The sequence below is a fragment of the Theropithecus gelada genome, chromosome 14 (genome assembly GCF_003255815.1).
Source record: "Theropithecus gelada isolate Dixy chromosome 14, Tgel_1.0, whole genome shotgun sequence".
In the NCBI taxonomy this organism is placed as follows: Eukaryota; Metazoa; Chordata; class Mammalia; order Primates; family Cercopithecidae; genus Theropithecus; species Theropithecus gelada.
Window position 1 is genome coordinate 62,778,860 of NC_037682.1, and position 18,645 is coordinate 62,797,504.

General features: G+C 39.4%; 1 protein-coding gene across 2 annotated transcripts; it reads left to right on the top strand.

Annotated features, from left to right (window-relative positions):
- Positions 1 to 224: 224 nt before the first annotated feature.
- Positions 225 to 17,517, top strand: LOC112606730 (olfactory receptor 51E2). 2 transcript variants are annotated; one of them, XM_025357560.1, is made up of 3 exons: positions 225 to 428; positions 11,825 to 11,903; positions 14,932 to 16,154. In XM_025357560.1, exons 1-3 carry the CDS (start codon positions 420 to 422, stop codon positions 15,942 to 15,944), a joined length of 1,101 nt encoding a protein of 366 aa, XP_025213345.1. In that variant the 5' UTR covers positions 225 to 419; the 3' UTR covers positions 15,945 to 16,154. The 2 variants fall into 2 exon arrangements, with proteins under 2 accessions (XP_025213345.1, XP_025213346.1); XM_025357561.1 differs by lacking the exon at positions 11,825 to 11,903 and having other exon boundaries at positions 233 to 428; positions 14,932 to 17,517.
- The last annotated feature ends 1,128 nt before the right edge of the window (positions 17,518 to 18,645 follow it).

The following is an 18,645-nucleotide window of genomic DNA, read 5'->3' on the forward strand; positions in this document are numbered from 1 at the left end:
TTTTTTGCACAGTTCTGTGACTTTACTAAAAACAATTGAATCATACACTATAAATGGGTGAACTTTATAGTATGTGAATTATATATCAATAAAGCTGTTAAATAAAAAAGCTTTTGAGTAAATGACAAATGAACAAAAAGTTACATCAGCCCATAAAGCACATAGCCACCATAAGTAATTGCATAATGAAACGGATATAAAAGGACTATATGAGGCAAAAGAAGTCTTCTGGGAATCTCCACACCCTGAAGACACAGTGAGTTAGTAGCACCACCACCAGGAACTGGCCTCTCAGCTCTGTGCCTGTCTCCAATCAGGCTGGAATAAGTCTCCTCATATTTGAAAGCTTGGCCCTCCCCTGGAATCTAAAGCCTCTCAGCCTTCTGAGTCAGCCTGAAAGGAACAGGCCGGACTGCTGTATGGGCTCTGTAAGTAAAACTGTTTTGTTCAATGAAAATGCTTGACTCTAGATGAATTGGACTTTCTCACCCACAGGGAATAATTTCTTCACAATGTGCAGAATTAGATTAGATGTTGGGATAGTGGGCTGAGGAGGATGGTAGAATTTGCAGAATTATTTATTCTCAGGAAATAGGTAGAGAATGGGTATTTTGTTCTGCCTGATACAGGTTGGATAACTTGTTTTTCGTCAAATGGTTTAATTAATGTGCTAATATATTTATCACAGTCAGTGAATCTCATTTCTATGCCCAATAGCTATTACTAAAAATGAAAAATTACCAATTTCGAGCACGTTGCATGCCAGCTGCTGGTATTAGACACAGTGCATATCCTGTCTTATAGATGAAGAAACTGGATCACAGAAAGTTTGTATTATTTGTAGATTTCAGTAAAACAATTGTTTTTGAGAGCATGAGCTTTGGAATTAAAAACACCTGGGTTAAAAATTCAGCTCTGACTTTCACTAGTTGTGTGTGATTTCAAATATGTTTCAGAACTTCTGATACTCAGTGTCTTTACCAGAAAAATTAATTTAAAGTGAATCTAATAATACTTGTCGCATGACGATATAGTAAGAATTAAAATAATGCTTATAAAGCACTGAGGACAATAATGTTCACAAAACAAGTGTCCAGTAAATGGTAGCTATTTCTATGAGTAATATTTTTATTAATGGTGTAGATGGTCTCAAAACTAGTTAGTGTTTGAGCAATATTTTTATTAATGGTGTAGATGGTCTCAAAACTAGTTAGTGTTTGAGCTAGAATCAGAACCCAGGTCAGTTACACACAATAGCCATACCATTGCCAATAGCATGGAGAATACTGATGACACTATACGGTCTAGTTCAGCAGATTAAGAGAGCCACAAGCTATAGCTTATAATAGTGCAGTGAAAGAAGAGTATCATCATAATCTGAGTGGGCAGGAAAATTAGTTGAGAGAATATACCTTATTTCGCAAGAGAGAAAATGAAGGTATGTATGAATTGCAGAGGATGGGTCGGAAAGATTTGAGAGTGAAGGCAGCACAAAAGAGAAGCTTGGGGGAAATTTAGTGCCTCCTTCTAAGAATATTCATTAGTCCCCCTCTAGTCTTGGATATAAACACTTAAGATTTTTTCAATGTAAGAAAAACACAATGAAATAATAGCTTCAAATACCCACTACTAACAATTGCTTGGCCTTCTTATGTAGACCTCCCGAGGTTCTCATTTTTTGCATTTCAGGAGTAGAATCAATTAAAAACTAATCTTTATATGTAAGGGATGAGAGAGAGAAAGACGAGGGTGTGTGTGTGCACACATGTGTGTGCATATGGTGGGTAGTAATTTTAATTCAGTGATTTGCTAGAGTTCAATGCCATTTGCTGATAAATGAAGCAGGAGGAAGAGCCAAGTTTGGAAGGGAGGAGAGAATGAGTTCTATTTGTCTCATACAGAGGTTGAAGTAACTGAGTGATGATGGGTGAAGATGTCCCTCAGGGGTTCCCATAGTATTTTATTTACCTTTTATTCACCACGTGAAGCATGGAGCTTTGTTCTCCAAAGTGCTATCAATTATGTTTCTAAATTACAGGTTTGATTGCTTCACTGTATTTTCACATTTCATTACTACCTTTACACTTAAAACCAGAAACTTTGCCACAGCATTAAAGATTCTGCTAACTTTTAAAACATAGAACTCTGGAGATGCCATAATTAGATTGCAGATTTATGAGTCTTCTGGATATAAGTGCTATTTAAAGCCATGAGAATAACCAAGATATCTCAAGGAGAGCGTAAGAAAAGCAAGGAAAGAAGAGATACTTCTTGGGAGAAAAGCAGACTCCTCTAGAATCCTACAATTTATAAGGTAGAGAACAAAACCATTGTTTGACAAACAGAAAAAAGAAAAAAAACACCTCACAGAATAACCATCATTGAAGCTAATGAAGGAGAAAGTTTCAAGGAGGAGGAGGTAAACATTGCCGAAAGTTGAGATGAGGGAGAGAAAAACAAATCTGAGATTAAACTTTTGGACTTGGCATGTAGAAAATCACGGGTGACATCATTTGGAGGATTTTCAGAGTCATTAGGGAAAGAATTCAGATTGTTACTGAAGGTGAAGGAATAATAAACAAAAGCGGATTGTTCTCCAAAGGAATTTTTATCCTTATAAAAGATACAGCAGGAAATTGAGAAAGAAACAGGGTTTATGTCTTGTATCCCTCACTATCACTATCAAAGCACAAGGCTAATTATGAAAACTATTCAATATATCCTGGTTTAAATGAATGGTTTGGAAATATCTATATAAAACTGTGGGAAGCTTTTATTGTTGAGTTAGAGTAAAACTTGAGTATTGCAGACTGCAAAAAAGCAACCAATGGTACTAAACAAGATACTAAAGAGGGAAAGGAATTTTGTTGGCATTAAATGAGAAGAGATGGAAAATGATTTATTTATTAAAAGCAAAGCTCCTTGCTTCCAGTGGTCAATAAAAGGTGAATAAAATGTTTAGAAATGTCTGGCTCTTGATGCTCTGCAAAAATTTAAGTTCATTACACTTTCCACGAAATTCAAGATTTTCATGATTTGACCTCTGGTGCTTTCTCTAGCTTCATTTAGCCTCACATTTAAGACTTCAATACACCCCTTCTCTTGTAGTTATCCAACAAACTGCCTTATGTTATTCTTTCATTCATGTCTCTCCTCATGTTATCAATGGCACTGCAAAAGCACACTTCTCCTGTTTTTCATCTTTATAAACTCACATCTACCCATCAAAACTTCACACAGTTATAAGTCGTACAGTCTGTTAAAATTCTTGGAACTGGCTCTTCTTGACACAAACAGACACGTTCATGTATGCACACACTCCAAATCTGCCCCTCCACACTATTATCTCTTCTGTCTTATCTGTTAGATACAACCTATCCTTATACACTCTACAACTAGTAGCATTTATCTGTTTGTCTGTTTGTCTCTGACACTGCTGATATACACTGTCTGGCATGTAGTGGATATTTAAAATTAGTCATTTTTTATTTTCAGTAAGAGTCCCTAGACTCTTGACACAGCAAACTCGGCTCCCTGTATATGTATACATATAGTTCAGTTCAGTTTGAACTGAACCAAGTGTTCATGGTTGATAGTCAGGAGCTAAAGTGGAGTTATTGGCTGTGGAAAAGAATAAGGTACCCTCTTGTCTCTGAGCCCAGAGTGAATGTAGGAAGGGTGCAAGAAGATATGGTTGTAGAGTGATGGAAAGGAGAGAAATCATTTCTTTTTTGCTGGGCCCAACACAGATCAGGTCAAACTATATACACTATGGTTTTCTTTTGTTTTGTTTATGATCTCTCAGCAAGAAGGAGGAAAAAACTGCCAAGAAGAATGAAAATAGGCAATGAATAAATTGTTGAAATGAAGTAATGGGAACCGTGAAGAAGTTAGGATGAAAGAGAAATTATTCAAATAGCAATTTAATTTTTTAAAGTGGTTACATAAAATTTCCTACAACACAATGACAAAAATTACAACTCAGACATTGCATGGGAATTAAAAATCATGAAAGCCTGAATTAATTGACATAAATGAAGCCCCTCTGTACTTTCATAACCATTTGTATTATTCATCAATGTATATGAGATATTGAAGTTACTGAACAATGGTTCTGCTCTCTCTCTCTCTCACTGGATTATAAACTCTCTAAGAGGGGTTTTATTTGTGTTGTCCTTTAGCTTCTAACATAGCACTATGTAAGATCCAGATACTCAGTTAATGTCCCTGAGAGAGTAAAACAAGATCAAGAGAAGAAGTGTTACAAGTGCATTACTGCTCAACACTTCTACACAGGCCATTCTGAAAGCCTGGGAATTCTTCATCTCAACTTATATAAAACGCAGAAATCTTTCAAGCACTGGTTTTTCTAGAAAGCCTTCTCCAAATTCGACAAACCACTGAATGCTCTCTTTCTGTTAATTCCGTTTTAGTGTGTTTTGGTTTATAAAAATTATTTTATCGTATTTCTAGTTGACAAATAATATGGTATATATTTGTGGGGTAAAATGTGATGTTGTAATACATGTGTGCATTGAGGAATGATCAAATCAGGCTAATTATCATATCCATCACCTCAAATATTTATCATTTCTTTGTGGTGAGAACATTTAAAATTCTCTCTTTTTGTTTTCTTGGAAATATACTATACATTAACTATAAGTCTTATTTCTCTAAGAGGTTTGATCATACATTTTAGATATTTTCATCACTCTCCCGATGACACGTTATTCCAGAATCTAAAGCTATAGTTTCATTATTTGGCCAAATCATGTAACCTAAAATTTCTTATTGTTCCTCTAGTTTTCTGTTAATTTTAGTTAAATCCCTACCCTTTTTTTCACTAAGACTTCTTTCGGTGATCCTTGAGGTGGCACTTCATCAGGGTGAATGTGTGAGTCTGGATACGTTGAGGTTCCTCTCCATCCTCTCTTTTATCAACACTTACTGTCAGCCACCCAGCACCCTTTCTTTTCCCCTGAAGAATAGTTACCCTGCAACTAGCTATCTCTCATTGATTGAGCCCTCTGCAGCCAAAGCCCTAATCTCTGATTTTCCCTTGACCCCCATCTTCAACTCACCCATACCCATCTACCTTTCTGCAATTCCGTACTCAATGAAAAAAGAAATGTGATGTTTGCAATAAAGTTATACTTTTCCCTCCCGAAACAAAACAGTAACATTCCATTAGTTATCTCCTAAGAAGTATGTCTTAACAAAATAGAGAGATTCCGTTCTGGAGAACTAGTCTTCAAGCGGACTGAAGAGAGAACTGTGTTGGAAGGTGGCAGCACACTCTATCAGGTGGGGGCCGCCTCCTGTCTTCCTAAGCCTGGTGGGAGGTCTGTATTCTAATTCACCATCTCTTCCAAATGTGACGCCAGGTATCACATTGTAAGGGTTTATTTAATAGTTAGATGCTGAAGCCATTTATTTGTCACTTCCTATGTGTGACTTTGTATTATAATGATCTCTTTCTTCATATTTTCTGGCTTCCCAAATTGTCTGTAAGCTTCTCTGCTTTCCACACTTACGACCAATGTAATATTGCTGTTCCACAGCCCCAGTGAATTTTTCTCTGGCAACAACCATAGAGGAAAAATAACGCACTACCTCTTTAGCACAATTTCAACATGCCAGAAAGAATGAAATATGATTGGCAAATTTGGGGTAAAGTGTTTATTATTAGTTCGGTTATCTATGGCTGGAATGATCAGAGGACTGGTCACATGATATAAACACAGCTGCCAGCAAAGTGCCCTAGAGAAGAAAGATTGTACACTGAGGCAAATTCAAAGACAAAGCAAAGTATCCACTACAGCAGTTGAAATCTGACATTTTTTAATCAATTTAAATGAGTCATTCATAGTTTCATATTATATAAATACTCATGTCAGTTTTCTGTACAATAAAATTATTTTAATTCGATCAATACACAAACGAACGTAGCTGTTTTTTTGTTTTAAGCTCTCACCTTGTTCTGTACTTTTAATTCAGCATGTCAGCTTTGCAGACTATCACCTCCACTTCCATCATTTTCCTGCTCACTGGTGTTCCTGGGCTGGAAGCCTTCCACACCTGGATCTCCATCCCCTTCTGCTTCCTCTATGTAACTGCTCTTTTGGGAAACAGCCTGATCCTCTTCGCTATCATCACTCAGCCCAGCCTCCATGAACCCATGTACTATTTCCTCTCCATGCTGTCTACCACTGGCCTTGGCCTATCCATATCCACTCTGGTCACCATGCTGGGTATATTCTGGTTCAATGTGAGGGAAATCAGCTTTAATGCCTGCCTGTCCCAGATGTTCTTTATTAAATTCTTCACTGTCATGGAATCCTCGGTGCTGTTGTACATGGCTTTTGATCGTTTTATGGCCATCTCTAATCCGCTTAGGTATGCCATAATTTTAACTGACTCCAGAATAGCTCAAATTGGAGTGGCAAGTGTCATCAGGGGGATCCTAATGCTGACACCAATGGTAGCACTTCTTATAAGACTTTCCTACTGCTACAGCCACGTACTCCACCACTCCTACTGCTACCACCCTGACGTGATGAAGCTCTCATGCACAGACACCAGAATCAACAGTGCAGTTGGGTTGACTGCCATGTTCCCTACTGTTGGTGTAGGCTCAGTTCTCCTCCTCCTTTCTTATGTTTTGATCATTAGGACTGTCCTTAGCATTGCTTCCCCAGAAGAGAGGAAGAAAATCTTCAGCACATGTGTCTCCCACATTGTGGCTGTTGCTATAGATTACATTCCATTGATCAGCCTGTCCTTTGTTCACAGATTTGGGAAACAAGCCCCAGCCTGTGTACATACTATGATTGCTAACACCTACCTGCTGATTCCCCCTGTAACGAACCCCATCATCTACAGTGTGAAAACCAAACATATGTAGAGCTGTGATAAAAATTCTCCATTCCAAAGAAACATAAAATTGTAGAATTCCAGCACTAGATGGACCCCTCAAGATGGTATACTTCAGGTCATGTTACCAATTAAAAACAAAAACAACCAAAGAACTGGTGCCCATTGAAGCTAAGCATATAATCATTTAAAGTTAAAGCTGGAATGCATCTAGAACATCAGCTAGTTTGACTACTTTATTTCCCAGATGAGGAGGTGAAGACATGGAATGGAAGAGATGAACAGCCTAAAATTAGCCTTACATCTAAAAATTCTCCTTCTCACACCACTGTTGGGTCCAAACTGTTGTTGCCTTCTGTCCCTGCCGACAGCCTTTCTATTATTATCTCATCTACTTCATAGCAGTTAGAATGACACATTATAGAAAAGTCACTCCTGTGTGAGAAATAGGTAGTATTTTCCAACTGTTCTAGTAATTTCGATTGCCATTTATTATTTTCTCTGACAAGTCATGGTTCTAAGTGTTTTTTATGTGTATTAACACATTTTATATCTAAAACAATGTTATAAGATAATCACTTTTATTATCAATAAGAAAATTGAAGCATGAAATGTTAAGTAGCTTGCTTAAACAGCTAGTAACTGGTGTTGCTGATGGCAGAGCACATCCATGCAGACTGACTCCAGAGTCCCCCACACTCTTAACTTTAATGCTATATTGCTACCTATAATATAATATATAGGTATATAATTTTTATATAATTTATATTTCCAAAAATTATATGAATATCTATATAAACTTATATTTATAAATTATATGCTTATATATATAAATTATATTTATATTTATAAATCTAAATATAGAGAGAAGTTCAGGTAATTTTTACTAGGAAACATAAAGAAGTAAAACAATTAATTTTTAAAAACCACCACTCTAACCTCTAGAAATTTTCAGTCAAATTAGGGAGAAAAAGCCCAAATCAAATCTTCAAACCTTACAAATATATTTCTACTTGATGATCTTTCCTGACTCAAGCATATTTCAGTATTTCTCTCAGCCCTCCATCAACAATCTGCCCCAACAGAAATGGAAAGTGACTACAAATGAATTATGGTCATTTACTTATGCATTTTTAAATTTGTGTCATAATAGTCATGTAATGGCTTAATCCAGAAAGAGAATTAGTTCCACCCTGGGTATGTCCATTAATTCTCAAAATTTTTAAAGCATGTATTTCAATGCCACACTAATATCACTAATTTAAGATGGGCTTTATAGATCCAGAAATGAAGTAGAAGTAATCATTCATATCTACAGGCTTCCCCCCACACTTTATGCAGATCTCTGCCAACTGCACCTTATTACAGGGCCTTTGATGTTATAATAATAATAATAGTAATACCTTTCCCTCAATTTCTTCCTATATTCACTCTCATCCTTACCTGCCTTATTTTTAATTTTTAGCATTTTTATTCCCCAACGTATTACATATAGGCTGTTTCTTTTCTGGTTTCCTCATCATTCCCTATAGGGAATTTATTAAATGACTATAGTACTTATAGTACTGTAAGAATTATGTCAAATCCTCAGCCTGTTTGATCACAACATTTCAGTTTCAATTATTGTTAGTCTTCATCTTTTTATGTTGGCATGTCCTGAGACTTTGTTCTCAGACCTTTATGCTTTGTCATAATCCCTTCCTTGGTCATCCCATTCAGTATTATGTCTTTAAGTACCATCTCTATGCTGACAAAATCCAAATTAATATTTGTAGTTCAGACTCATCCCACTGCCTATGTATCAGTATCATTACTTGAATGTCTCATAATCATCTTAGAATCAACATCTAATATACACTAATATTCCCATCAAGGAAAAAGCATGCTCACCCACAGTCTTCCCTAACTCAGTAACTCTACCTTCCAGTTTGTTGAGACAAAGCACTTGTAGTTATCCCTGATGCCTTTCTATCACTCCTATGCTACATCTGCATGTTCTGGCGACCCTTTCTTCTAGATATCTCAGATATTGATGTCTAAAATCAAGTCACTTTATACCACTTCTACTGCTACCACTGTGATGCAAGCCATCATCTTGGACCTAAATTATTATAACAGCCTTCTGGTGGGTCTTCCTTCATCCACATTTGCTTTACAGTCTATTTTCTCCCATAGTGAAGTTAGACTGATTAAACTAATCAGTTTAATACACAAGGTAGATCAAGTTCAATATACCCCAATGGCATCCTGTCTTACCTAGGAAAAATTCACAGTCACTGTAAAAGCATATAAAGATCTATATGATCTATATTCCCTCCATCAGCCCAATATTATCTTCTACTGCTCTGCCAGTGATTCACTCTATGTCACCCACACTAGCTTCCAAATATTTTCTTAAACTCATCAAGCATGCTTCAACATCAGTTTACACATGCTATTCTCACTACCTGGAATGTTCGTCCTCCAGAGACCCACATGACTTACACTTCACTTTATATAGATCTCTGCTCAAGTGCACCCTATTACAGGGCCCTTGATGTTATAATAACAACAACAACACCTCTCCCTCAATTCCTGCCTGTATTCACTCTCATCTTTATCTGCCTTACTTTTAATTTTTAGCATTTTTATACCCCAGTATATTACATAAATGTTATTTATTTTCTGGTTTCATTACCACAACATAATGTTTTTGAGAATAAAGAATTGGTCCATTTATGCTATCTCCCAGCCCTAAAATAGGGCCTGCCACATAGTAAAAATAGTAGAATGTCTTAATGATCTGGCTCTGTTTACCTCTTAAGCTTCATTGCTTCCCCTCTGTACAATGCCCCAGAGACAACAAACAACCTGCATGTCCTAAGTCCCAGTAAAGAATGTCCTGTCCCTTTTAAGCCTACCTCCACCTAGAGCATTCTCACTCTGTTCCTTCTCCTGACTTAGAATAGAAGGGGCTCTCCTTCAGGGACTTTTCCTGACCTCTCTGGTCTGTCTGGTGCCCTTTCCAGGTGCTCCTGCAGCACCTTGTTCTTCTCTCTCAAGACAACTCCTTCCAAACTCTCTTGTCACCATTCTCCCCACAACAAACTCTGAGCTCACTTCTTGGGGTCAGGGACTGGGTCTATTCACTGTTGTTTCCACATTTCTATCTATAGTGTCTGCTCCATTGTAACTTTTACTCTTCATTGAATTAATGAATTAATAGTGTCTTTGATGCGTAAGGATTTTGATGGCATACAAGAAGATAACAAAGTTCTCCTATACCAGAAAGTTCTTCGTATCTACAAATATATTTTTGTGAAATTTCACATTTTAGAGAATACCGTGCCAAGTACTGCTATTTGGTATAAAAAGTTCGCTCTTTTTCATATGATCTAGTATACCCTGATCCTAATCTTGTGAAGCCTTATTCCCACTTTCCAACATAAAACTTGCTTTGTCTAGTGAATGAATGTAGGTAATAGTAAAACTTAGGAGGCCACTTTAAAGAGGTGATTTATATTTTGAATAAACTTCCAGTTTATTTCTACATATTTCTTTCCCCTTCTATTCCCTAATATGTACCCCCACTGATCATCTTTACATATCTGTAACTCACAATGAAGCAAAAACAAAAATCCAGAGAAGCTACAGGCAGATCTGAAGTGGAAAGATGGAAAAGCTCAGATGATACAGGCCTACAGACTAGGGTTATGTTTATTTGTTTCCATACACTACTATTACAGAAGATAGCAAATAGAGCTGAAGGAAAAGGATGGAGATACTCAGAGTCCTAAAAATAGAAAGGAGAAAAAGGAACATCAACCTCAAGGACAACTGAGATGTTCGCACAACTTCTGCAGATTCTCTTCCCCCACCTCACCTCACAAATGCTAACCTGTGGATAGTCCTCCTGTCCAACAGTCCTGGCAGCTTATAAGCTTCTATCTATAGGAAATTGATAATGTAGATACCGAGATTGGGTGGGTTGCAGAACAAATGTCATGCTCTGACCAAGATGCATAAGCTCACAATGAGTTGGGGACTTTCCTAAAAGCCAGAGCACTAGTAGTCACATGGCCACTGTTGTAGCTACTTGAACATGGTAGTGGTAGTGAAGATGGAAATAAGAGGAAACATGCAAAAGATTTTTAGAAGGAAAAATAGACAAGATCGGTTGAATAACTGAATGTGAAGGATGAGGAAATGCTATGTATCTTAAGTTTTGTCTCACATAACTAAATTCATAAGCACATCCACTTCATCCTCCTAAAATTCACCCTCCCAACAGCTTCTGGAATAGCAATCTGAAACACATGTCTATTTGTGATGTCCCCGCTTAAAACCATTTATTCACCTCCCAATTCCTACAGGATGAAGTCCTTGAGTTCACAACCTAGCATCAGTTCACATCCATTGACCTCTTCAATTTCTCTTTCCTTTTTGGTTGATTCTATGCTTCAGCCAAGCTACAATTGTTCATAATTCCTCTATAGAAAATTCTGTTTCTTTCATGATTTTCTGTCTGCTGAAATACGCTCTTTTTGGACCCACCCAATGACTAAATAAATACCCCTCTCAAGTTCCCATAAAAATCTGTGGCATTCACTGCTCTTTCATATTATTTCAGGTTTCTTTGGGTAGGTGTCTGTGAATACTTTGAAGGCAAGGACTTTGTCTTATTCACCTCTGCCACCCTAAACTCAGCACAGTACCTGCACAAAACCAGCATTGAGAATGTGCTTATTACACAATGAATGAATTAACTAACTCCATTGCCAGATATAGGTGACCAATAAATACTTAATGGCTGATTGATAAGAAAGTAATTCTGTTTCTGTGTTCAAAGATTACGGTGATGATGACAAGGTAAGACTCATGTGTGAGGCATACTTAGAAAGGATGGCAGATAGAACAGGTTAGTGTTAAATATTAATAAAGTATGAAGGTAACTCTGCTGGGTATGACGTAGGGGACACGTCACTGGAAGAGAGCCATCAAGCATCCTGAGGTACTGAGGATACCTCAATATCCTGGAGAAGGTGGTTGGGGTGGTTTTTTTTATCTATTTTGCTTATAACTTTGTAATCCTTTGACAAACATTTGTTTAATGTGAATAAACAAAGAGTCAGAATACCTGGTTCTCTAACCAATATTATCACTAATTAACTATACGACCTAGGACAAAAAGCTGTCATCTCATCTAGGCTTTATCTATAATCCAGGAGCAATGAAGAGTGGCTTTGATACATTAAGGGCTGTTTTGTCAACCAGAAGAAAGGCGAGGGAAAGATATGGAGAATTGCATGTCCCTATTTTGAATTATGAAACTAAACTTTTGTAGTTTTAGAGAGGATGCAAACTCCTAAAGCCTAAGGACCATGCCTAGTCACACATGTTGTCTGTTGTGTCTAGCAGAGTGGCACATGAAGAAACTCGCTCATCCTGTGGCTGACTCTGTGTGCTTAGGTTAGCTTGGAGGAGTGGGAGCAGATTGTCGAAAGCCCTGTATATGTGAGTGTGGGAGTGATTGCAGAGGCAGTGGGTGCTTTGAGGTTGTTCTCCCTGGACAGGAATAGTGGGAAGCCCGTGGGAATGGCACACAAGTGGACATGGAGATATTTTTCCTCTGTCTGCCAAGTCCCTGGGGCCTCAGTTCATACTCCACAGCCTGTTCCCATGGGCTTTCTGAGGGACATTATAAAAAAGGCCTGAACCAGAAAGCAAAACCAGTTCTAGTTGCTCTTTCTAAGTAGGACTGTACCATTCTCAGGTAAGTGCACCCTCACCTGGGGTCAGGCAGCCTTAGCTCCTGCCATCCTAAGGGACCTTGAAGACCCCACATACTGGTTCAAGTCAGGGCAGGGAGAAGTCCTTGCATCCCATCCACAACTTTATGGACTGGGAAGAGATATCCCAGAGTCTTAGCAACAATCAGGAAAGGCAAGTGAGAATGAATGCAACAGCCACATTCGACCCAAAGAGAAGCTGAAATTGGGTTTAGCAGGGAGTCTACTTTAGGCAGGATGCCAGGCAACATGGGAGGGTGACGTGAGGTCTTTCAGGATAGGTATTTTGGGAGATGAGATGATGGCCCAAAGTCTTATACTCTAGTGAGCATGTGCAGGTACCAGCAAGGCAGAAAATATGCTCTGCAGAGAGAGGGTTTAAGAAAGTAACCAGCTCTGGCGCCAATAAAGAATCTTGTTATCTATCAGCACTGCATGTGGTAGCATAGCAAAAGGCATTAAGAAAGAAAATATACGTCACTGTGCTCCCCTTGGTCTCCCTCCATGCCTGCTCTTTTCTTCACCCTGGGTCCCATTTCGCTGGAACACAGTGGTCTAGTGATCTGGCCTCTCCTCAGGGAAGGTTCCTTAGTTCTGCCCTACACATTACAGCATGATTTGTTTAAATTTCTGTATCCCCTTCCCCAAGCTATGATGGATACAGAAATGGATGGATGGATGCAAGATGTAAACTACCTTGTATCTCACTAAAGGATGCAATCATCTGCCTTTGAAAAGGGCTTTTCATGTTCTGATAGCAACTGGGAGCCAAATATGGTATTTAATATTTGTCAAGGAGCTTAGCTATTTTGTCTGCACAAGTTCTGAAGGTGGAGAAGAGAAAATAGAGGCAGAAGTATGGGTTTGTAACCTTTGAACCCCGAATCTGTCCTTCCTTGCTTATCCAAAATGGGGAGAATCCAGTTCTAATCTCTTTGTATTAATGTTATCATATTGTAATTTAAGATCACTGGTATCTAACCCCTCTACATTAAGACCAAATTGAAGGGCATCTCCCAGCTGCAGGAAGAACTCAGATGATGAGTGAAAAATTCTGGGGTTAGGGGAGTGCAATATAAGCAGGCTAACCTGTTTCAATGAAACAGATAATCAATGAAGACACCTGCATCATTTGTTTCCAAAAGTTAGGCCTTGCAGCCAAGGCTTTGGCGTTCTAGAGAAAATTAGCTCTAAAGACCAAGGCACCTAGGCAAACTAGCAGAAAAGAAGTTTTGTGAAGTCAGAACCCAGGTGTTTGGGTGAGGGTAGGGAGTTGGGGCAAAGAAACACTGGGCTTCTAAAAAAGAAATGTCTCCCCTGAGATGAATGACTTGTTGGCACAAGTTTCAGGAAAGACAAAGCTCTAAAAATATCATTGTAAAATTAATAATACTTCTCCAAAGTAAGGACTCAACTCAAACTATCCTTGGATGCAATTAAAGTGGCCTTGGAAGAAGCTTTCAGATGTGGAGGTACTCACCAGTGTCCTGACAGCACCTTCATCTCTAAAGAAGTCATCAGAGGGAGTCACTACCTTTGATTTTATGACCACAGATGAGTTTCCTTTAATCTGAAAGAGATTGGCTTTTGGCATTTTTTTTTTCTTAGGTTTTGTTTATTTATGTTCTTTTAAGCTTTAAAAAAATGTCATTGCTGTGCTTCTTATTCCTCTGGCTGACTTCAGAATTGAGGACCGGGAATCCTGAAAATTTGCAAAGTTATCTCCTATCCTCACTGCCTTGGAACACCCATTATTCCACTCTCTGTCTAATTTCTACTCATGTTTCAAGTCTAAACAGGAAGATTCTTCTGTGATCATGCCTCTCTCTTTCGCATGAATTAAATGCATACATTATGCTAGTAATGCTTCTGGAATGAAGGAATAATCGAAAGAAAGAAAGTGGGGGGAGGGAAGCAGGGAAAGTAAAATAAGAAAGGCAGCCTTATCTGGAAGGAGCTCCCAAAAGTGTATCTCTTAACACATATCAGAAAAAAAGGGTCACCAAATATCCAGACAATGAAGGTATGGATCAGTAGGAAGAATCTGAGGGAATTTGGAAAGGCTACATTTTGGAAAAAGCATTGCTCTCCCAGGGTTCCCTTTTAAAAATTTAAATAAACCTTGAGAGTAGTGATGCATAAATGAATTTGAGCTGTCACAGTTCCCCCTTTGGAAGAGGGCCTCAGAGCTTATAAAAGACCCTAAGTGGGGGTGGGAGGAGACAAAAGGGGTGGGATGTCAGTTTCAAGTTTCCAGGGCATTCTCTGATTGTGCTCTATGTCCCTGCAGACTGCCAGTGTGACCTCACCCTCTCCAGTCACCCCTCCTCAGTTCCAGCTATGAGTTCCTGCAACTTCACACATGCCACCTTTGTGCTTATTGGTATCCCAGGACTGGAGAAAGCCCATTTCTGGGTTGGCTTCCCCCTCCTTTCCATGTATGTAGTGGCAGTGTTTGGAAACTGCATCGTGGTCTTCATCGTAAGGACGGAACGCAACCTGCACTCTCCGATGTACCTCTTTCTCTGCATGCTGGCAGCCATTGACCTGGCCTTATCCACATCCACCATGCCTAAGATCCTTGCACTTTTCTGGTTTGATTCCCGAGAGATTAGCTTTGAGGCCTGCCTTACCCAGATGTTCTTTATTCATGCCCTCTCGGCCATTGAATCCACCATCCTGCTGGCCATGGCCTTTGACCGTTATGTGGCCATCTGCCACCCACTGCGCCATGCTGCTGTGCTCAACAATACAGTAACAGCCCAGATTGGCATCGTGGCTGTGGTCCGCGGGTCCCTCTTTTTTTTCCCACTGCCTCTGCTGATCAAGCGACTGGCCTTCTGCCACTCCAATGTACTCTCACACTCCTATTGTGTCCACCAGGATGTGATGAAGTTGGCCTATGCAGACACTTTGCCCAATGTGGTATATGGTCTTACTGCCATTCTGCTGGTCATGGGAGTGGATGTAATGTTCATCTCCTTGTCTTATTTTCTGATAATACGAACGGTGCTGCAACTGCCTTCTAAGTCAGAGCGGGCCAAGGCCTTTGGAACCTGTGTGTCACATATTGGTGTGGTACTTGCCTTCTATGTGCCACTTATTGGCCTCTCAGTGGTACACCGCTTTGGAAACAGCCTTCATCCCATTGTGCGTGTTGTCATGGGTGACATCTACCTGCTGCTGCCTCCTGTCATCAATCCCATCATCTATGGTGCCAAAACCAAACAGATCAGAACAAGGGTGCTGGCTATGTTCAAGATCAGCTGTGACAAGGACTTTCAGGCTGTGGGAGGCAAGTGACCCTTAACACTACACTTCTCCTTATCTTTATTGGCTTGATAAACATAATTATTTCCAACACTAGCTTATTTCCAGTTGCCCATAAGCACATCAGTGCTTTTCTCTGGCTGGAATAATAAACTAAAGTATGGTCCATCTACTTAAAGGACTATTATGTGGAATAATACATACTAATGAAGTATTATGTGAATTAAAGACTACAATAAAACCAAACATAAAGATACATGATTGAAGCCAAGTTGAAAAATAGCATATGCCTTGGAGGAAATGTGCTCAAATTGCTAATGATTTAGTGTTGTCCCTACTTTCTTTTTATTATTATTATTATCATTATTATTATTATGGCGGTATTGGTTAACTGTCATGTACAACTTTTTTTTTTTTTTATTTTTTAGATGGGGTCTTGCTCTGTCACCAGGCTGGAGTGAAGTGGCATGATCTCGGCTCACTGCAACCTCCGCATCCTGGGTTCAAGCAATTCTTCTGCCTCAGCCTCCTGAGTAGCTGGGACTACAGGCACGTGCCACCACACCTGGCTAATTTTTTGTATGTTTCAGTAGAGACGAGGTTTCACCATGTTGGCCAGGATGATCTCGATCTCCTGACCTCGTGATCCACCTGCCTCGGCCTCCCAAAGTGCTGGGATTACAGGTGTGAGCCACGGCGCCCGGCCCGTGTACAACTTTTTAAATAGGGAATATGATAGCTGGGCATGGTGGTATGCACCTGTAGCCCCCACTACCCGGAAGGCTGAGGTGGGAGAATCGCTCGAGTCCAGGAGTTTGAGGTTCAGTGACCCATGATCACACCACTACACTCCAGCCTGGGCAACAGAGCAAGACCCTATCTCAAAGCATACAATGGAATAACATGTCAAATGAAATAGGGAAAACGAAGCTGACCATTTATGTAAGCCAGGGCTTGTCACAGTCTCTATTGTTATTATGCATTACCTGGGAATTTATATAAGCCGTTAATAATAATGCCAACCAACATATCACGTGTGCTCACAATGTTCTGGCACTATTGTAAGTGCTTTACAGGTTTCATGTGTTCTTCATAACTTGGTGGAGTAGGTACCATTTGTGTCTCTTTATTATAAGTGAGAGAAATGAAGTTTATATTATCAAGGGGACTAAAGTCACACAGCTTGTGGGCACTGCACCAAGATTTAAAATTAAATTCGACAGTTGAATACAGTTACTTAACTACCACGTTATATTGCTTCCTGGGTAACATCTGCCATTTATTTCCTCAGCTGTACAAATCCTCTGTTTTCTTTCTGTTACACGCTAACATCAATGGCTTTGAACGTGTGATGAGAGATAATCCTGCCCTAGTTGTGGGCAACACATGCAGAATACTCTTCCTGTTTTACAGCCACCTTTCATGGTCTTATTGCTTGCTTCTTTCCAGATTCAGGGAGAATGTTGTTGTCTATTTGTCTCTTACATCTCCTTGATCATGTCTTCATTTTTAATGTGCTCTGTACCTGTCAAAAATTTTGAATGTACACCACATGCTATTGCCTGAACTTAAGTATAAGATAAAATAAAATTTTATTTTAAATTTTGCTGAGTGTTATGCCTATTGATTTTACATTTATAGAATCCTATAAATCAGAGTTGGAGATGTGAGAGATTCCCTAGTCTTCTTTCTCACCAGTGCAGGAATCCTGACTGGAATGGTTCACACAATAGTAAGGATGCTGAATGCATCTTATTTCAATGTAGGGTATTCCCACTGTACTGTCGAGCAGATCCAGTGAGCAGCTGAGATCTGAATACAATCATTGGGCCTATATGTTCCCTCCGTAGCTTCACTAAACAAGTCTTGGGTGCAGGACTTGGGTAGATAAACCATGAGGGAGACTCTATACTGTAGGCTCTCTCTTAGGAGGAGGGAATCACAGATACTTGATGTGTAGTGATGACGGGCTCTGCCAGCATATAGATCTGTAAGCATTCAACTGTGCTTCATTGTTCAGAGGCAGTAAAGTGGCTTCCAAAGTCAGGCAGTTAATCAATGCACATAGGCCAGGGCTAAAGGGAGGAAACACAATAGAAGAAATGGATGATTTCTCTAAAGAAATGAAAGTGTACCCATGCTCTCTGTAAAGTGCAGATTCATGTGTTGGGCCCCACCCTCAAATAATGAGGTCATGTGCCTCATTTTACGAGGTTAAACTCTACTATGTCTCTCCCCACAACCTCAGTCCTCTTCTACCTTCCTGTCCACTCCTTTACCTCAATTCAGATCCTCCAGCCTACTTCCATATGCCTAAGAACATAGCCATACTGACAATTTAATGAGTAGTAGATTTCTTTCTCTCTCTTCTGTGAACAGCTAATCCCTTACTGTCTCCCACTATGGTCCAAGTTGTTTATATACTCTTATCACCTCCTCTCCCTTTCCCTCTGTCCTAAGATTTTTAACTTTTAAAAGTAGCCCAGGCCGGGAATGGTGGTTCATGCCTGTATTCCTAGCACTGTGGGAGGCTGAGGGAGGCGCATCACCTGAGGCCAGTAGTTTGAGACCAGTGTGGCCAATATGGTAAAATTCCATCTTCACTAAAAATACAAAAAATAGCCAGGTGTGGTGGTGGGTGTCTGTAATCCCAGATACTCTGGAGACTGAGGCAGGAGGATCACTTGAACCAGGGAGGTGGAGGTTGCAGTGAGCCGAGATCTCCACCACTGCA

Coding starts and splice junctions, on each gene's coding strand:
- LOC112606730 (XM_025357560.1), top strand. Junction 11,904..14,931: donor TCCTGGAGAAGGTGGTTGGG/GTGGTTTTTTTT, acceptor ATGTCCCTGCAG/ACTGCCAGTGTGACCTCACC.